The sequence below is a fragment of the Bidens hawaiensis genome, unplaced genomic scaffold (assembly GCF_021521415.1).
Source record: "Bidens hawaiensis isolate Kalapana, Puna unplaced genomic scaffold, B.hawaiensis_p1.1 tig00041191_1, whole genome shotgun sequence".
Classification (NCBI taxonomy): Eukaryota; Viridiplantae; Streptophyta; class Magnoliopsida; order Asterales; family Asteraceae; genus Bidens; species Bidens hawaiensis.
The window spans coordinates 30,984-47,624 of NW_027497291.1; the positions used below are offsets into that span (position 1 = coordinate 30,984).

The window sequence follows — 16,641 nt, forward strand, 5'->3', positions numbered from 1 at the left end:
TTTTTATTAGTTATGTATAGTAATATTAAGAAAAAAAATTGATTCTTACAATAAATAGTAAGACTATTGATCAATAATCATCAATAATTCTATCTTGACAACTGACAAGTGTCTAGTTACGCTTATAATTTTTACTTTGGTTGTCTGCCTTTATCCCTAACTTTTTTCAAAACAATTTATGATATTTAACATTTTGATTTGAATAAAGGAGAAATCTTTAATTATTCATGATTAGATGGAGTTATTATTATTATTTTTTCTCTTTTGCTAGATTAGACTAACCTAGATTAACAAAAGTGTAAGTTAAAACCAATAATATTATCGACTAGTAAGCAATTGGTTGAAATTTGCGTAGTAATAATTATAATAACTAAAATAATAATAATATAAAAAGAAAAAATCTATTTAAGTTTTAATAATGTTAACATTTAACATTTACAAAATTTTATCCCCACCTTGTAAAAGAGTGCACGGTAAGATCACAGTAGAGTAAAAAGTAAAAATCATCAAAACAGCAACTTCCTAAATCATATTCACCAAAACAAATCAAACACTAACCTCTATAGGCTCTATCTACTTCTGCAACACTTTTAACCCAACATTCTCTGAACAACCCAGCGACCCACCACCATTCACGGCAGAATCATTCATCTTCCACCACCCCACCACTCCCATTACTTCTAATTGTCATCCAATTTATCTCCTCCTCCATTTCCCACCTCCAATTTGCCATTTCAGAGTTGCCCTCCAACTGTTCGATCCTTTGCCTCAATGAAAACGATGAACACATTGGCTGGATCAAATCACTACCCTCTGACTGCGATTCACCAATTGAATTCCACACATACTGATCAAGTATACCCGTTGGCGACCCCGCCCACAAATCTCGATCAATGTCGCACTCCAATTGTCCGACAAACGGGTGGTTTAGAAGCTCGGTAGCTCCCCACCTCGCTTTCGGGTCTAGAATCAAACACTTGTTGATAAAATCTTTAGCTTGGCTCGAAAACCCATCCGGGATTTCAGGCAATTCACCCGAAAACCCGATCTTGTAAAGGACCGAAACCGGGTCGGTCACGTTTAACCAAGGCGAACACCCGGTTGCCATCTCGATAATCGTGCACCCAAGTGCCCAAATATCAGCTGGAAACCCTTGTTCTTCGCCACGTGCCACTTCGGGTGCCATGAACATTGGGGTCCCACGAGTTGGCGCGTGCTCATTCGCCCACTTGGCGCACCCGAAATCCGCTATTTTGATCCCATTTTCATTGACTAATATATTTGCCCCCTTGACATCACAATGTACTATATTATTTGAATGAATGTACACTAAACCTTGTAAAATTTGCCTTGTGTAGTTTGATATTTGCGCCTCGTTTAATTGCCCGTTTATCGTGTCCACAATGGTGCCACCGGGCATGTATTGCATCATTAAGTTGTACATGATTTTTTTCTTTTCTTTAGTGATGTCACACCCTTTGTAAGATACTATAAAAGGACTGTTTAAAATGGATAAAAACTGTTGCTCTCTTTGTAAAGTTTCAGAGTGTGAAAGGGTGGCGGTTTTGACAGCGAAAAGCTCTCCGGTGGCGGATGTGGCGGTGGAGACGGTGGCAGAGGAACCACGGCCAAGTACATGGCCTCTGGTCCACCTCATGTTTGGTTGTTTTGGATGTGTTTGAGAGGGTTGTTTGTGGGTTAAATAAGGTGTTGAAAAGGTTAGTTATTTGTTGGGTGGGAAGTCCGTAGGTGGCATAATCTGGGCAGCTTTTTAGGCGGACCAAAAGGGTGTTTGCCACGTGTCACCAAGTTAATTAAAGTTAAGGGTGTATAATCTGGGTTCCAGCAGATTAAACAAAATATCCGAACCAAATCGAGTTACATGTTGGTCCTTGGTTATTAAAATCTGAATTTGATTCGAAGAGAATAAGGGCTGTTTGGTAATCTTTAAGATCATGTTGCATCTCTTTTAAGATTATGTTCAGGGATGCGAATTTTTGGAGATGTAAGTTTTATGGAATTTTAGAATAGTGTTTTATATCATTATATGTCATGGAGATGCGGCCTTAGTGTTGTCTTAGCATGTCTTGATGCATGTACAAACTTGTAGGGAGTATACAGGTAATTTAGAGGGTGTTTATGCTTTGTTTCTTGTTGCTTTGCTTCTTTGTTTGTTGCTATTATATTTTAACTAACTTAATTTGCTACCAAAATGTAAATGTTATCATTTTGGTACTCATGTTTGGTGGTTGTTTTGAGGCTTATAGCCATTTGATGTCACTTGCTTTGTTGTTCTATGCATCTCATTAAAAGGCATTTGAAGTCGGTGGTCTCATAGTGAGCACTAAGCATCCTCCGTATCTCTGGGGCTGGGGTAGAAGTAATGTTTGCCTTTGTCTTATACTTCTCAAAACGTTAATGATAGAATTTTACTGGGTACGGTTGGTTCTTTTATTTTTTAGTGTAACTTTTGTTATTTAGCCGATCCAATCACACCTTTACTTCCCCTTAAGTTTGCCCAACACAATCCATTAGCCATTAATGGTACAAAATAACTGAAAGTAAAAATATTTGATTTGTTTATTCGGAACAGTACTGAATTTGAATTTGGCTTTTGGTTCGGTTTTGAATATGCACAAGGTATGTGTAGAAAAGTCAAAAGGAGTCCATACTCGATATTATTTAAGGGTAGATACTAAGATACCTTTGCACATGTAAAATGGGGGGTCGATTGAAATGTAACTTGTTTTCTGTATATTTCTAAATTAAGTCTATTTTTGTTTATATCTTGTTGTTTTAAAAATCACAAATATAGAATTGTATTTTGTTTCTATTTTTGTACAAGAAACTAGACTTTCCACTTTCCATCCGACTATTTGAAACATTTTAAAATGTTAAAAAAGACATGACTTAATACTTTTACAAGTGGTGAATCCATGAAGCTTTTTCACATCTGTATTCATGTTTCTGATTTTTGAAGTCTGGCGATTTGTTTTAAGGCGGGTCATCATTATTAATATTGATTAAATTTCAATAATAATAATAATAATATACACTCTAGGATTAATTTTACACGCAATGGTAATAACATAAATCATGTTTCAGTTAGTTCGACTCATATATGAAATAACTAAAAATTCTCTTGGTTTTCTTTCTTGTAGGTTTACCGTGCAATCGCTGACAATACCATAGTTATCGTTAGAGAATACATGGTATAACTCGAATGCCAGCTACTCATATAAGGCTGTGTGTGTGGTTTAACTAGAAAATGCTAGTTAAAGCGTCATGCCAAAGCTACCACACAGACAATGAAGTTTTAACTAGTTTTCTTAACTAATGCGTTGTGGTTTAACTAGATTTAACTAATATTTAAATATAAGAAAAAAATAAAAATAAATAAATATGTGTATGTTTGTGTATGATTGTTGAGTTTGAAGTTGACCCCACCCCCCCAAAAAAGAGCAAGCCATTAAAGGGATGGCGCCGAGTGGGAAAAACATGCATTGACACCAGAATGATAATTGGAGTGTTGTGGTTTGGCGTCCGTTAGCGGGGGAATTCAACTAGTTTTGAGATTAATAATAATAGTTAGAAACAAAAATGTAATATAATTATTTGTGTACTTTTTCTAAACAATAACCGGATAATGGAGTCATTAAAGGTGAAAAGGTTAGTAGGTTTGATTTGAAGTTATGATTTGGAGTGTTCTACGTTTCTCCATAGAATCATTCACCACATTTTGGCTTCATTTTCTTGTAACTTGTAAGTGAAGTATAAGTTTAATAACCTTTGAAGTATCAAATCATTTCGTTACTAATCTTCTTTCATGGGTGGTTATTACTTCCAAATCAAGATTTTCTTTAATCATTATAACCAAACACTCCCACCCCAAAAATATATGGATGTGAATGGTTCAAGGTTAGGTTCAACCAAGACTAATGGATAGGGAATTGTTGTTTTCGTCTTTGATTTGCTTACGTTGTTTAGGTCATATTGGTATCAGTCATATGCTCTCACTTCCAGGTTAAAGTTAGACCACACAAAATATGATATAGTCATGCTTCCCGTCTATTCATTTACAAGAATAACGAAAATAAGAGTTTGAGATATTTAAAAATATAAAACATGAATTACTTACTACCAAAGAAATTCAACTTATGATTTTTGAATGATTATAAAAGAGTGTCAGCCACTTCATCGAAATAATTAAGTCAATAACACGTTAAAAGTATGAAAGGAAAAGTGACAATAAACAAGTATTCATGCTTGTCCCTAAAGATATTTTTCTTTTATCATTATTTGAATTCTTTGTTTGGTGTGTGTTTTGTCACACTCACTGCACGTGTTAACAACAATTAATTCATCCTATCAAATAAGGTTAGAGAAAAAAAATTAAAAACAAATTTTTGGAAACAAAAACGTTAAAAGAATTATATTGATATATAATTATTGTCACTACAACAAATAATAGAACAAGGACGGTCTAGACAGCTGAGGATGTTGAAAGCTTAAACAGCTCCTACTAAGATGAAACAATCGTTAGCTCACGCTGAAGAGGATCTCTTGCAATCAACCTCCGACATGAGAATTAGTTAAATAGTTCTTTGAAGGTGAGAATGAAAGAGAGAGTAGAGTGTAAGTGGTGAGCGTGTTCCTTTTATAGCGCAAGACTCATGTTCATTCTGAGTTGTGAAGCCAACTCGATCGCTTGAACAGATAAGGGTTCTCTCTCTTCTTTTTGAATGGTAGTGGTTTGACTTTATATATTTGGTGTAAACGGTTGTCACCTAACTCCGAGAAGTAGGGTTGTTTCCGAGAATCATTCAAAATTTTTGGGCCAAAGATGAGAAAAAATTTGGGCCTAAGTAAAAATTTTTTATTTATTTATCTTTAGGTTTAAACAATTAAAATTTTAAATTAGCTTATTTGATTATGATCTGGGTTGTGCAAAACTTTTATATATATATATATATATATACAAATGGGCTTAAATGAACTGGGTAATTGAGTTAAAACATTAAAAATACATTTTTTTCTTTAAATATATATATATTACTAGAACCCCCCCCCCCCCCTCTCTCCTAAAGGCAACAGTGTTGAGGAGTCTAGCACATTTACCCATACACGTAGGCAACCTCCCTTATTAGATAAAGGGAGTTGACGTCTCTAATGAACATCAGGAAACTTCCAAGCATCTAACCGTTTAACCTATGAAGCTCGTAAAATGATGTGTTTACTTGCTTTGGCTTTGCCTTTGATGACCTGGCCACCCCATCATCAATTATTCAATTATGGTTATTAAAATGTTTTGTTTTCGTTAACTTTTGTTTATTCTCTTGATTACTGAAGTCACGTAGTATTGCTACATATACACTTTTTATTGAAATGAAATATATCTTTTTAATAAAATAGGTATTCATTGTTTCACAACTACATTTTTAAGATGATTACATTGTTTTATGATAAATCGTAGCGTTTACTAATTAAGTTGTGTTGTTATTATCTTAAGCCTCTAACATTAATCATACCATAGTTCTTACAGTTTTAAATTAAGTTAATATATATTTTTATTGAGAAGTAAATTAAGTTAATATATATTTTAGTGTCATCTTGATTATCTTTAATTACAAACTATATTATAGTTCTTATGATTTTAAGTTAAGCTAAGATTGATCATTGTACATCATTGAGTAAATCAAGACATTTGTATATTTGTCATTATGATATCTGTTTAAAAAAAATCATACACAAGAAAATACATGTTACAAACAGAATGGCTGAACCAATCGGGTAAACTTCATAATGGATTTACTGAAATATATTTTGCGCAAACTCAATTGCTTTTTAAATAGTGTATTAGATTGGGAATATCATGTCTTGATTTGAAAGATTAGTTTTATTAGAAAAACATAACACACACATGCATGTAGAATTTAAATAAAAATAGCGTTTTGTCTAAGTAACGTAAGACAAGCACTGATTGCTGGCGGCTTCGTACCTTCTTTAGATACAACTGACACTTTATGTAATTCATCGACTCATTACTCTCTTCAAAATTATGATTTAATTAAGGTAATTTTTACATTATTTTTCATTAATTTCATTAATATTTATTTCTTGAATGAAATCTTTATTTGTATTGATGGAGAGGGAGATTTTCGTTCCTTGAGAAGAATGACATAATAAGTACATCATGGCATAAAGCAGCTTTTGCACTCAGGACGCCTTTCTATACATAGTGCTGAATATGATCATAGTTCCTGGTAAGTTTCATTAGTCAACTGAATAATTAAACCCAGACTTGAGTTATAGACGAAGGAAAGAACTTTTTGTATCTTAGATTACAAATTAAACATCTTAAGACTAATTATTGTGCACAAATAAACTTAAAAGCTGTTCAAAGTATATGGACAAATCATTTAGGCCATATGTATTGTAGGCTGAAGAGATATGGCCCCGAATTTGGGTTCGAGCTCAAAACTACCAAGCAGTACGAAGGGAAAGCTTCAAAAGGAATATGCTTGCAGGCGCACAATTGGACGAATGCGTACAAAATGCCACGCAGGAGGGATATCGAGGACTACTGCCAGTGCCACATTCGTGCAAGAAAATGCACAAATAGGGAAAAAAACCACTTGTACAACAGACTCGCGCGAGACCACCACAACAGATACAAAAAGGAGACAATAGTGTTGAACAATGATCCCCGCACAATCGACATCCACTATCTCCACTATGATGATTGCAGAAAGGATATGTTGAATATCCCATTGACATGCGGCTTAACAGGTTTTCATCACACCTTCGGCTATTAAATACTAGAGTCTGCCAAACGGTAAACGATTCCCTCTCCACTCCCTCAAAAACGTACTCTCTTTGTGCTTTAAACGCTTGTATGAAACCGATGATTACACTTTTCTGAGCTAGAAGTGTCCCTCCTCTCTAACCATCACCACACACTTGTTTTCCTCACATTTTCATACTTGCAGATCTCAATACGCAACACCCACGAATTCAGGACTCTTGACCAACTACACTCTATGAAAGTACTCGTTCAACCTAGGTTGAACCCGTGTTTTTTCATGGCTAACTAGAATTATGTAAGGCCCCGATCCCGGTGCCCAACATTGGACGTTAGATTTACTCATAAACTTAGTTTGTTACAGCGGAAGCATATACAATTTGCAGCGAAAATTAAAACTTTTACATTACAACTTTTATCTCTAGCTAGATCTTCAGTATGGATAGCCTCGCACGCACCACAACTTGCCATGTTATCAACATTACCTGCATACATACTAAAAGTCAGCTACACGCTGAGTAAGTTCTAACATTTCTTTCTTTTCATAAAATACGGTTTATAAATAAATTGCATCTTTCAAACATTCATATATAACATAACACTTAACTTTCATTATTTACTTGTTTCTATGCCGGTCTAACAATCTATCTGTAACTATTCTCATACACGCTTGCTCATAACCGAGCCCAATGTTGTAAAACTCCCGAGTAGGCGGCCGAGAACTCCCCGATTACTCCCCGCCTAGATCGAGTACTCCCTGCCTTGGCCGAGTACTCCTTAGGTATTTTCCAAGTAATCCCCAACGACTCCCAAGTACTCGCAACTCCCCAGTCGACCGCCTAACGACTTTTACAACATTTACCGAGCCTCCTATTCTTGCTCATAATTGAGCCGTCTATCCTTGCTCATAACTGAGCCATACAAAGTTAAAGGGATTTGCCATCCTAACTTGTTGTGCATGCATGAGGCCCGAAGGCTCTACACATGAACATGCACCCATTCTGCTATGTATAACATTTGTACACATCTACATTCATATTATTATTCTACACAAGTATTAGTAGGGCTTGATCCCTATCTTCTTTCTGTTCTATCAACTATCATTCAGGTATATATTTAACGAATTATCTATTCTACCAGTATCCGTAGCTGGACTATACATTCACACAACGCATATCTATACATTCATTAACTATCATGCCATGCAATCATTCCACGTATAAGCACGTATTTAATGGCTACCATACTTAGTATCCCTAATGGGACCACCAATTCATTGTATCCATAACTTGACCATCTTGCCATAGTATCCATAACTGGTCCACATTATCCTTTGTATCCATAACTGGACCATCCTACCATAGTATCCATAAATGGACCACATTATCCTTTGTATCCATAACTGATCCATCTTACCATAGTATCCATAGCTAGACCATCTTACACTTATTATTATATCTGTCAATACATTGTATCTACAACTAGACCACATTTCCATCACAGCATGTGCCCTGAACACAGTATAGGTTTTTAGTCCATTATTGTGTTCGTGCTTTCCTTTCCATAGCACACTATCATTTCCATAAATGGAGCATCTGTCTTTCATATAAGCACTTGCATACTACTCACAGGTATTCATGATGTGGACAGGTATAAGGTACTACGGCACCCTGATACCCACACCATGACTTACTCATGTTCTTCATACGTCTTTAACATAAAGTTGTTAAGTAAATTTCTTATTAGTTTACACATTAACTTTCTCATGCAAAACATGTCACATTCATCTTTTATCTTCTTTCTTGAGTATGCACACAACCCCAAAACATTTAAAGGTAAAAGGGGGCTAGAACTCACCTGGATTCTGTTCCTCTCGGAGTTAACTGTAACACTTCTCCTTAGTTGTGTACGGCTAACTGTGTAATATTCATAAGTAACTGAAGCCCCTAGCGAACGGGGTCCAGGGGCAGCGCCCCTGGTAGCGGGGTCTAGAGCTGTGGCCACTAGTAGGGTCCATGGGGCAGGGCCCTTGGCTGGGGTCAAGCTGCCAGGTCAGCTTGGAAAAAAATTATTTTCCTTCACAAGCCTTTACTAAAAACTTCATCAGAAAATGACCTTTTCCTGACTTTGAGCCAAGTTCAAACAAGTCGAGTCGAGTCGAGTCTGATAGAGTTGAGTCGAGTCTAAATGAGTTGAGTCGAGTCCGATCGAGTTGAGTCGAGTCTGATCGAGTTGAGTTGAGTATGATACATTCGATTCGATTTGTTTCCATTCGAGTCGAGTATGCCACTTGACTCGATTCGTTCCATTCGCGTCGAGTCTGCCATTCGAATCGATTCGTTTCATTCAAGTCGAGTCTGCCATTCGGCTCGATTCGTTTCATTCGAGTCGAATCTTCCATTCGACTTGATTCGAAACTTGTTTTTCGTGCCTTTCCCTTCTGGTCACTTCCTTGCATCTCGTTATGCCCGTTTTACTAATAAAACGAGTTCTGGGCCGTAACAGCTTCATTCTCTTACTTTAACAAGGTCCGAACGTCACTCATTTGTCCCGTTTCGTACCCGTCAAGTCATTTGCCATAAAGTTCATGTTTTCTAACATTATACGGTCCGATTTGCCTTAGTATCAAACCTTAAGATAAACCAATGTCTAAAACTTAACCTTTATATCAAAAATATACCTTTCGGGTTCTGGTTAGGTTCGGATCTGAACCGATACGTGATCGAGACGGATTTCTTGTTGTTTGGTGATGTTTGAACACGAAATCTATCCTTCATTTAGCTTAGATCTGGATCCGGTTTTGAAGGAGTATTTGTGTGTGTTTTTAAGTGTGTGTATAGAGGCTAGATGATGGAATGAGAAGGTTAGGATTTTAGAAAGATTTATGGAGTTTAAATACTTCAAGCCCATAGATCTTAGGTCCCTAACCATTTCCAAATCCATCATTCTATTTTCCCAAGCCCACATTCGACTACTATTATTTAATGTAATTAAATGAAAACACGCATTTATATATCCGTCTTTTATTATTCATCCATAAAAGTAGGATGTTACAAATTATTTGGTAAAAGTGTCACCAGTCACGTCACTAAAAACAGTAAGACTTTAACTAAACAACCATTAACTAACGCATTGTGCATTAACTAAAATTAAATAAAAACAAAAAAAAGGGTTAATTATTGTTGGGATGAACCCACCCACTACTTTATGAAGATGGCGTCAAGCCTAAGGGATTACCGCCCTAACCCTTGGTGCAATGGGGGTTATGATCCTAGCGCTTGGTGCCCCCATTGCTTTGCACGGCATAGTGTTGAGGGCGTTAACAAGCCCATGTGACAATCGTGACACCCCATAGTTAGCCCACAACAAATGGTCATAACTACTCCAATGGTTGTAACGTCATTTGACATCAATGAAGATCCATTTTGACCTCTTAAGATTAACTTCATTTGTTCAGAAGGTGCAATGTTGTGAATTAACGTTTCTTGCAAGCTAACATATATATTGGTTTGTAAACTTTTTAACTAGTATCAGAAAAAGGTTGGACGATTAATTAACCCATGACCATGTGCAAGTAGAAATCACAACCCTAATACGATTTTAACCAGTCTAATCATTCACCACCACACGTTACCACCTTACCTACGACATTTATGATTTCAGCAGTATATTTACCAAAAAAAAACTGAAAAAAAAAGACAGCAACGATAGTCGATAGGGTCATATAAGACTCCCTCAAGCTGCTTCAGCAAACCCAACTCGCGCCTGACCGTAATCAAACACAGTGTGATACTGACCCATAAAAACGTCTCCCAGGATCCTGCAAGACAGGCATGTCAGAAATTTATACCGATTTGAGCCATTAACACTTTTGTTCCCTTTCTTTAAACATTAATCTCAACTACTTTTGATAACACATGCAAGAGATAATAAGCAATTAAACACGTACCAGAGAGGTCCACGAGGAGGGGCGATATCCATAGCACTGAAACCACTGATGCATTGCGCCACTTCTCCCACGCCAATTTTGAGGATGTACTGTTCGACCATAAAGAAAAATATTAGTTAACTTGTGATACTAACTAAATCACCTAGAAAAACAATATTTTAATAATTAAAATGCTAGTCACCTGCTCTGGGGTGAGCTCAAAAACTTTACCACCGATGGTTAAGGCGATATTGGGCATGGAAGAAAGACTGCTGCAATCAATTGCAGATTGTCCCATTGGGCTTGGTAATCGATCACACAACTGCATTTAGATAGATAAATGCACAGAAGTCAAAACCAGTATCATGACATTTACAGATATGTATATATGTATGTGTATGTATCTATATGTGTGATGTATATATCTACATAGGTGTGCATCTCTGTGTATGCCTGTGTGTGTGTGTCCAATGTACATATTGATCACACAGATAACACCTTATTGACAAAATTAATTATATTATCTTCGGTCATGTTGTGTTTGTATATATATACATGTGTTTGTGTGTGTGTGTCTACAATGTACATATTGATCACAGATAAAACTTCACCTCATTGACATAATTAATTATGTTATCTACTGTCATGTTTTGTTTAATTTGGCTTTGCGCCCAAACAACAGCCATCTCGCAAAAAGCACAAATCTCATCACTTATTCCACCAGAAGACCTCCCATTATTCTTGTCAACCACACTCTCAATAATTGAACTGTTAAAAGGAACTGTTAGTAACAAATGATCATAGCATAAAGTTTATGCACAAGAAACATGACACTGACCTGACATCTCGAGCACCATCACGAGTGCATAACTTCATTTCAGAACATATTTTATCAGGTCGCGACTGTAAAACATCCCAACAAAAAATAATAAGTTTTATGAGAGACTATTATAAAACAGCATTATGTGTGTACCTCAGATAAGAGCATTTCGATTATAGTCCTTCCGTATTGGTCAACCAAAGTCTTGCATTGCTGACTAACTACCCCCTCAGCACCAATTGCTTGATTGATTTGAGTGATAATGCTCTATTCAGAGATCGACATTTTTAGTACGTTAAATTGAAATTAGCAAATGATAAAACTGAAACAGAAGTATACGGTATTTAAACCTACCGTTGGACCTGCTAACAAAGAGGTTCCAGAGTCGGCAATTGCTTGACAACCGCCACTGCAAAATCCTGAAATAGAAACAATATCAGAAATGCTACAAAGTTCATAACTTCTAACGAAAAGGGAAAAATAGGAACACTGCAAAAGTTACCAGTAGATTTGTCTCCAATAAGAACGTCACCCATCTCAAACTAAGTACCAACAAAAATAAATAAATAAATAAATAAAATAAGACTCAGTAATTAATCAAATGATATATCAAAGGGAATTTGAAGTAAGTAACAACTCACCTGCCAATAGCCCTTTCGGGTAACGGGGACAAACGTGTGATTACCCTTGAAATGATTAGGATCAACCCCACCAAGCACAAGTTCACCTCCTTCTCCCTCACCCACATGGCGGTTAAACCAAAAGGAAAACACGGGTTCTCTAACAAGACCTTGATTAATCATGTTGTACCTAAAAAAGTTATGCAAAAATATCACAATTTGGTGAAGAAAAATGTGTATCGACAAACAAGAACCGTGTGTTGTCAACAATCAACATAGTATGAAACATAAACAAGAATGTTAGTTACCAAACAGGTACAGCTTTCCCAATAGATATCTCCTGAAATCCAAGCCCGAGTACACCATCAAACTTGGCTGCCAAGAAAGTGATGCCAGGCTCTCTGGTTGCCTCAATAAAATCCTTATAAGAACATCAAAAGTAAGGTATTGATGAAAACATTGCAGTCAAAAACTACCAATTTTCAATCTCTAGTTCTTTACCTGTCCTTTAACAACCAGATTACCGACTGTGACAGAATCTTTGCTAAAAATACCAGAGATAGCTCCAGTTCCATAATGAATGGCAGCAGATGTCCCTGAAATAATATTATAAAGCACATTAACGATTCCTAATCCCGTAAATTACACAAAGACCGATCACAAGCAATGAACTTAATTACCATTCTTCTTGTAGGTACTTGAACGCCTAGCTTTAAACCTAGGGTGAAAAAGGCAAGCTAACTGCATTCATTTAAAAAGCAACTATGAGCACATAATTGAGCTAAACACACCAACCGAGTTAGATATCCTGAACTCACTGAAAGGAAACACTTTGAAGAAGGCACCCAGAGATTAGCACTTCCAGTGTCAAAAATCACAGTGAACTTTTGAGTTGGAGTACCAATACCAATCTCACCAAAATACTGAGCATCCATGTAATTCTTTAGTGCAATGATATCGCCATCTGAATTCCTCAAACCATCATAGGAGCCAAAGTTTATTCTTGCGGTTCCTTCCATGGACAAACTGTGTCCTTTCAGCTGGTTAAACTGGTCTGCCTTCAGCTTTTTAAGTCCAATTCGAAGCAATCCATCATTACTAGCTGAAAATGCAGTAGGCGATAGAACAAACAGAAGAAGCAAGGCAAGCAAGCTTGTTTTGATTGTGGTACCCATGTTGAAGGCTGCAAACACAATAGAAGATTGTTACTATTATTGTTGTGATTACGAAACAGTAGTCATCATAAAAAATAGCAAAATAAGTGATAAACATATATTAGCACTCATAAAGCTTCAAAGTTCTACTTGCTCGTTTTAGATTTTGACATTCAATTTCTAAGTTTCCTGATAACACAAAACACAAAACACAAAACACAAAAAGGCACGCAAATCTCACACTCAGCATAAAACTCTGAAATGCTATCTCCACCGTTTACATAAGAACTTTCAAAAACTGGTATGAAAATATTTTCTATATTAAGAAAAACAAAAACCACATGAGTTATTAACACTTCAAAAAAAGAGATAAATTTTGGTTGTAAAATAATGAAATTGGAAATTTAAAGTGATAGTTAGCAAATCATCATTACCATTAGGATATGTGCACTAAAACTGTCAAAAACTGGTATGGAAATATTTTATGTATTAAGAAAAAGAAAGACCACATTAATCAAAAAAGCTTACAAAATTATTGCTGTGATTATAAAACAGTAACTAACATCAAACAATAGCAAAATAAGTGATGAAACAAATATAAGTATTCGGAAACATTCAAAAAGCGTCAAAGTTCTACTTTCTGATAAAATAAAACACAAGGAACCTAAATCTCCAATGGAGCATATAATTCTGAACTGCTAGTAGCCTACTTCCTCTGTTAAAAAACAAAAAAAAGAAAAAAAACTTTAAAAAACTTATATGAAAATGTTTTCAATATTAAGAAAAAGGAAAAGAAAAAACACATTAAACAATAAAAACTTCAAAAAAAAAAGAAAAAGATATAATTTGGTGTTAAAATGATGAAATTTAAGATAGTATAAGTTAGTAAATCATCAGGATATGCACACAGTTAACAGTCAATATTAGCATCCTAATCATGTGTAACATATCATTTCAAAAGCAAAATCTCTATAGATTAATTAATAACAATCATAAACGCAACGAGCCAAGTGAAAACCTAGAAACACTATTCAAAATATCCAAATCCGATTTATAATAACCGTAATCTGACTAATTAACCACCTAAAACAACATGCATGCACAGATTCAATTACAGTACTACCGGAGTAATATACGGACATATATATAAACCCTAACTCGAACCAAACGAAGCACGTACAATCACCGAACGAGCAATGAATCAGTAGACAAATTAAAGAAATCAGTAAGCGATTACAGTTGTAAATAATAAATATTAAATACACAACCACAAGCACGTACATACAATTAAAGGTGTGAGAAGATGGCAGATTGGGAGAGAAAAAGTTAAAAGTCTACCGATGATATGAGTGACGAAGGTGGCGTGGAAGAACGAGACGAGAGGAATACGTGATACGTGGAATCAAGTTAGCACCGCCTTTTAGTGATGACTGGCTCACGAGTAACTGCAACTTTTGCACTTTAGTGCACGCAACTTTTGTGTTATTTGTTTATGTGCACGCAAGTTTTTGGACTGTTCATGAATGGCTTTAAACTTGGCCCTGTTAAGGATTCAATTATTCATTTGTTAAACAATAATGAGAAAAATAGGGGTGTTTGATGTTGGTTTAGAATTGATTGAATCGAAAGGATTATGAACCGAGACGGTTTAAGATGATTACGAATTAAATATCGAGTTTTTGGTTTGGTTTTAAACCTGAAGAAACGTGGATCTACTCACTGGTAGCAGATCTACTTTCCTCGGGTATGATTAAACTGTTTCACCGATGGTTCCTTTGAATCCGTGTTCTTCCACCTACAAAATGAACAGCGCCGTTACTTACCCCTCAGAAAGGGACAGAGGGGTCCTCTTTGGGGTAACCCTCCGGCGTGAGAATCAGTATCTTTGTGGAGAAGATAATAAAATGTGAGTCAGTGAAATCTCAAGAGTATTGCTGAATCGCTGAATACTCTTGATTGTGTGACTGTGTGTTTTCTGTAACTGACTGTGAGTGAATATAATTCAATATGATTGAATGTGATATCACTGCTTGTAACTGTCAATGATTGAGTGTGAATGAATGTGTCATCAAAGTGGAGTTGATGCTGTATTTATAGTGCTAGGGTTTCCACTGGCTGGGCTCAGCCTCGTTGGCCTCCTCCAATCGCACTGCGCCACGTGTCCTCTGGGACACCTGGCGCTTTCTCGTTGGTTGTAATCATGTGGTAGCACATGTGTCATGCTGAGTTGTCGACCTTTCATTTGGCAGCTGTCAACATCAGCATATTCTTACTCCTTAAAAAGATGCCTTCTAGAAGAGTGTCTGACGTGCACAATCAAGGTTGCCCTGATCCTGATTTGGATAAGGACGAGGTTGATTATGTGTACGTGTGATATGCGCCCATCCTGAGAATGCGCGAAGTCTTCTTTTTATTCTCACGCGCAGATATTTCATGCGCAGGTGTGATATGCACGAGCGTGTGATATGCGCCGCGCGCTGGTGCGCCACGCGCATATGTGACGCGCGAGCATATGTGATGTGCAAGAGCATGCGATATGCGCCGCGCGCATATGTGATGCGCGAGCATATGATGCCTAAGCATGTTTTGTATGCGCGATGCGCCTGGGTTTTGGCTTTGTGCCTTCATAATGTCTTTATCTTGTGGGTTGACCCGCCTTGCTTGGTGTTGAGGCGGGTACATACCTCTTCAAGCCCCCCCAGTCTAATGTGTGTCTTATCTTGCGCGAGCGTGATAAGATAGATATTAGACTCACTGAATTGTCCTTTTATAGGGGGTTTTGTCGTTTTCTTGGTTGTTTCCATCGTCGCGCGAAGTTCTATCCATTTGGTTGAAAACGAAAGGTCCAAACACGTGGTTGGTTGGTGATGACGTGCGCCGTAAACGTGTCAGACGTTTCGTGTGCTCGAGGTGCTACAGTTGCCTTTCACGTCCCCTCACACAGCTGTCTTGAACACGTGTCGCACTCGCATTGGTTAGTACCTGGGAGTGGGGGCGCGTCTCTGTTCCGTGGCAGGTCGGTTACATCTTTTTGTCCCCTCACACAGCTGTTAGGGACACGTGTCGTGCCTTCGTTGGCTTGCCCCTGCGAGTGGGGGCGCGTGAAATCCGATCAGCTGCCACATTTCTCTCTCCTGGGCCTATAAAAGCAGGCCCTTAGGAAATTTTTATCTTCATCTTCATTGTTGCTAAAATTCAAATTTCTGCTTTCACATTCTGATTTGAGTGTTTACATCGATTCGAATCCTCGATTATCGGCTATTACAGTTGTATGTCTGATAGTTCATACTCGTCTAGCCCTTCAATCACCTCCGTTG

The 16,641-nt window shown here is 36.9% G+C and overlaps 1 protein-coding gene and 1 pseudogene across 1 annotated transcript; both read right to left on the bottom strand.

The window, feature by feature from the left end:
• Window positions 1-643: 643 nt before the first annotated feature.
• Window positions 644-1,664, bottom strand: LOC143592764 (mitogen-activated protein kinase kinase kinase 18 pseudogene; annotated as a pseudogene).
• An 8,873-nt stretch (window positions 1,665-10,537) lies between these two features.
• On the bottom strand, window positions 10,538-14,651 carry LOC143592765 (cyprosin-like). Its single transcript, XM_077072602.1, has 14 exons — window positions 14,610-14,651; window positions 12,989-13,353; window positions 12,851-12,911; window positions 12,672-12,766; window positions 12,479-12,591; window positions 12,192-12,360; window positions 12,053-12,092; window positions 11,905-11,969; window positions 11,704-11,817; window positions 11,569-11,633; window positions 11,342-11,498; window positions 10,933-11,052; window positions 10,752-10,840; window positions 10,538-10,622 (listed from the first exon to the last, which is right to left on the bottom strand). The coding sequence occupies exons 2-14, from the start codon at window positions 13,343-13,345 to the stop codon at window positions 10,538-10,540; spliced, it is 1,530 nt and encodes a 509-aa protein (XP_076928717.1). The 5' UTR covers window positions 13,346-13,353; window positions 14,610-14,651.
• Between the last annotated feature and the right edge of the window lie 1,990 nt (window positions 14,652-16,641).

What these genes read in the sequence shown, in the direction of transcription:
- LOC143592765 (XM_077072602.1), bottom strand. Translation starts at nt 13,345, where the DNA reads ATGGGTACCACAATCAAAACAAGCTTGCTTGCCTTGCTTCTTCTGTTT. An exon ending in CCCGAAAGGGCTATTGGCAG is followed by an intron (nt 12,093 to 12,191) that starts GTGAGTTGTTAC and finishes GTTGGTACTTAG; the next exon opens with TTTGAGATGGGTGACGTTCT. An exon ending in TCGAAATGCTCTTATCTGAG is followed by an intron (nt 11,634 to 11,703) that starts GTACACACATAA and finishes GATGTTTTACAG; the next exon opens with TCGCGACCTGATAAAATATG.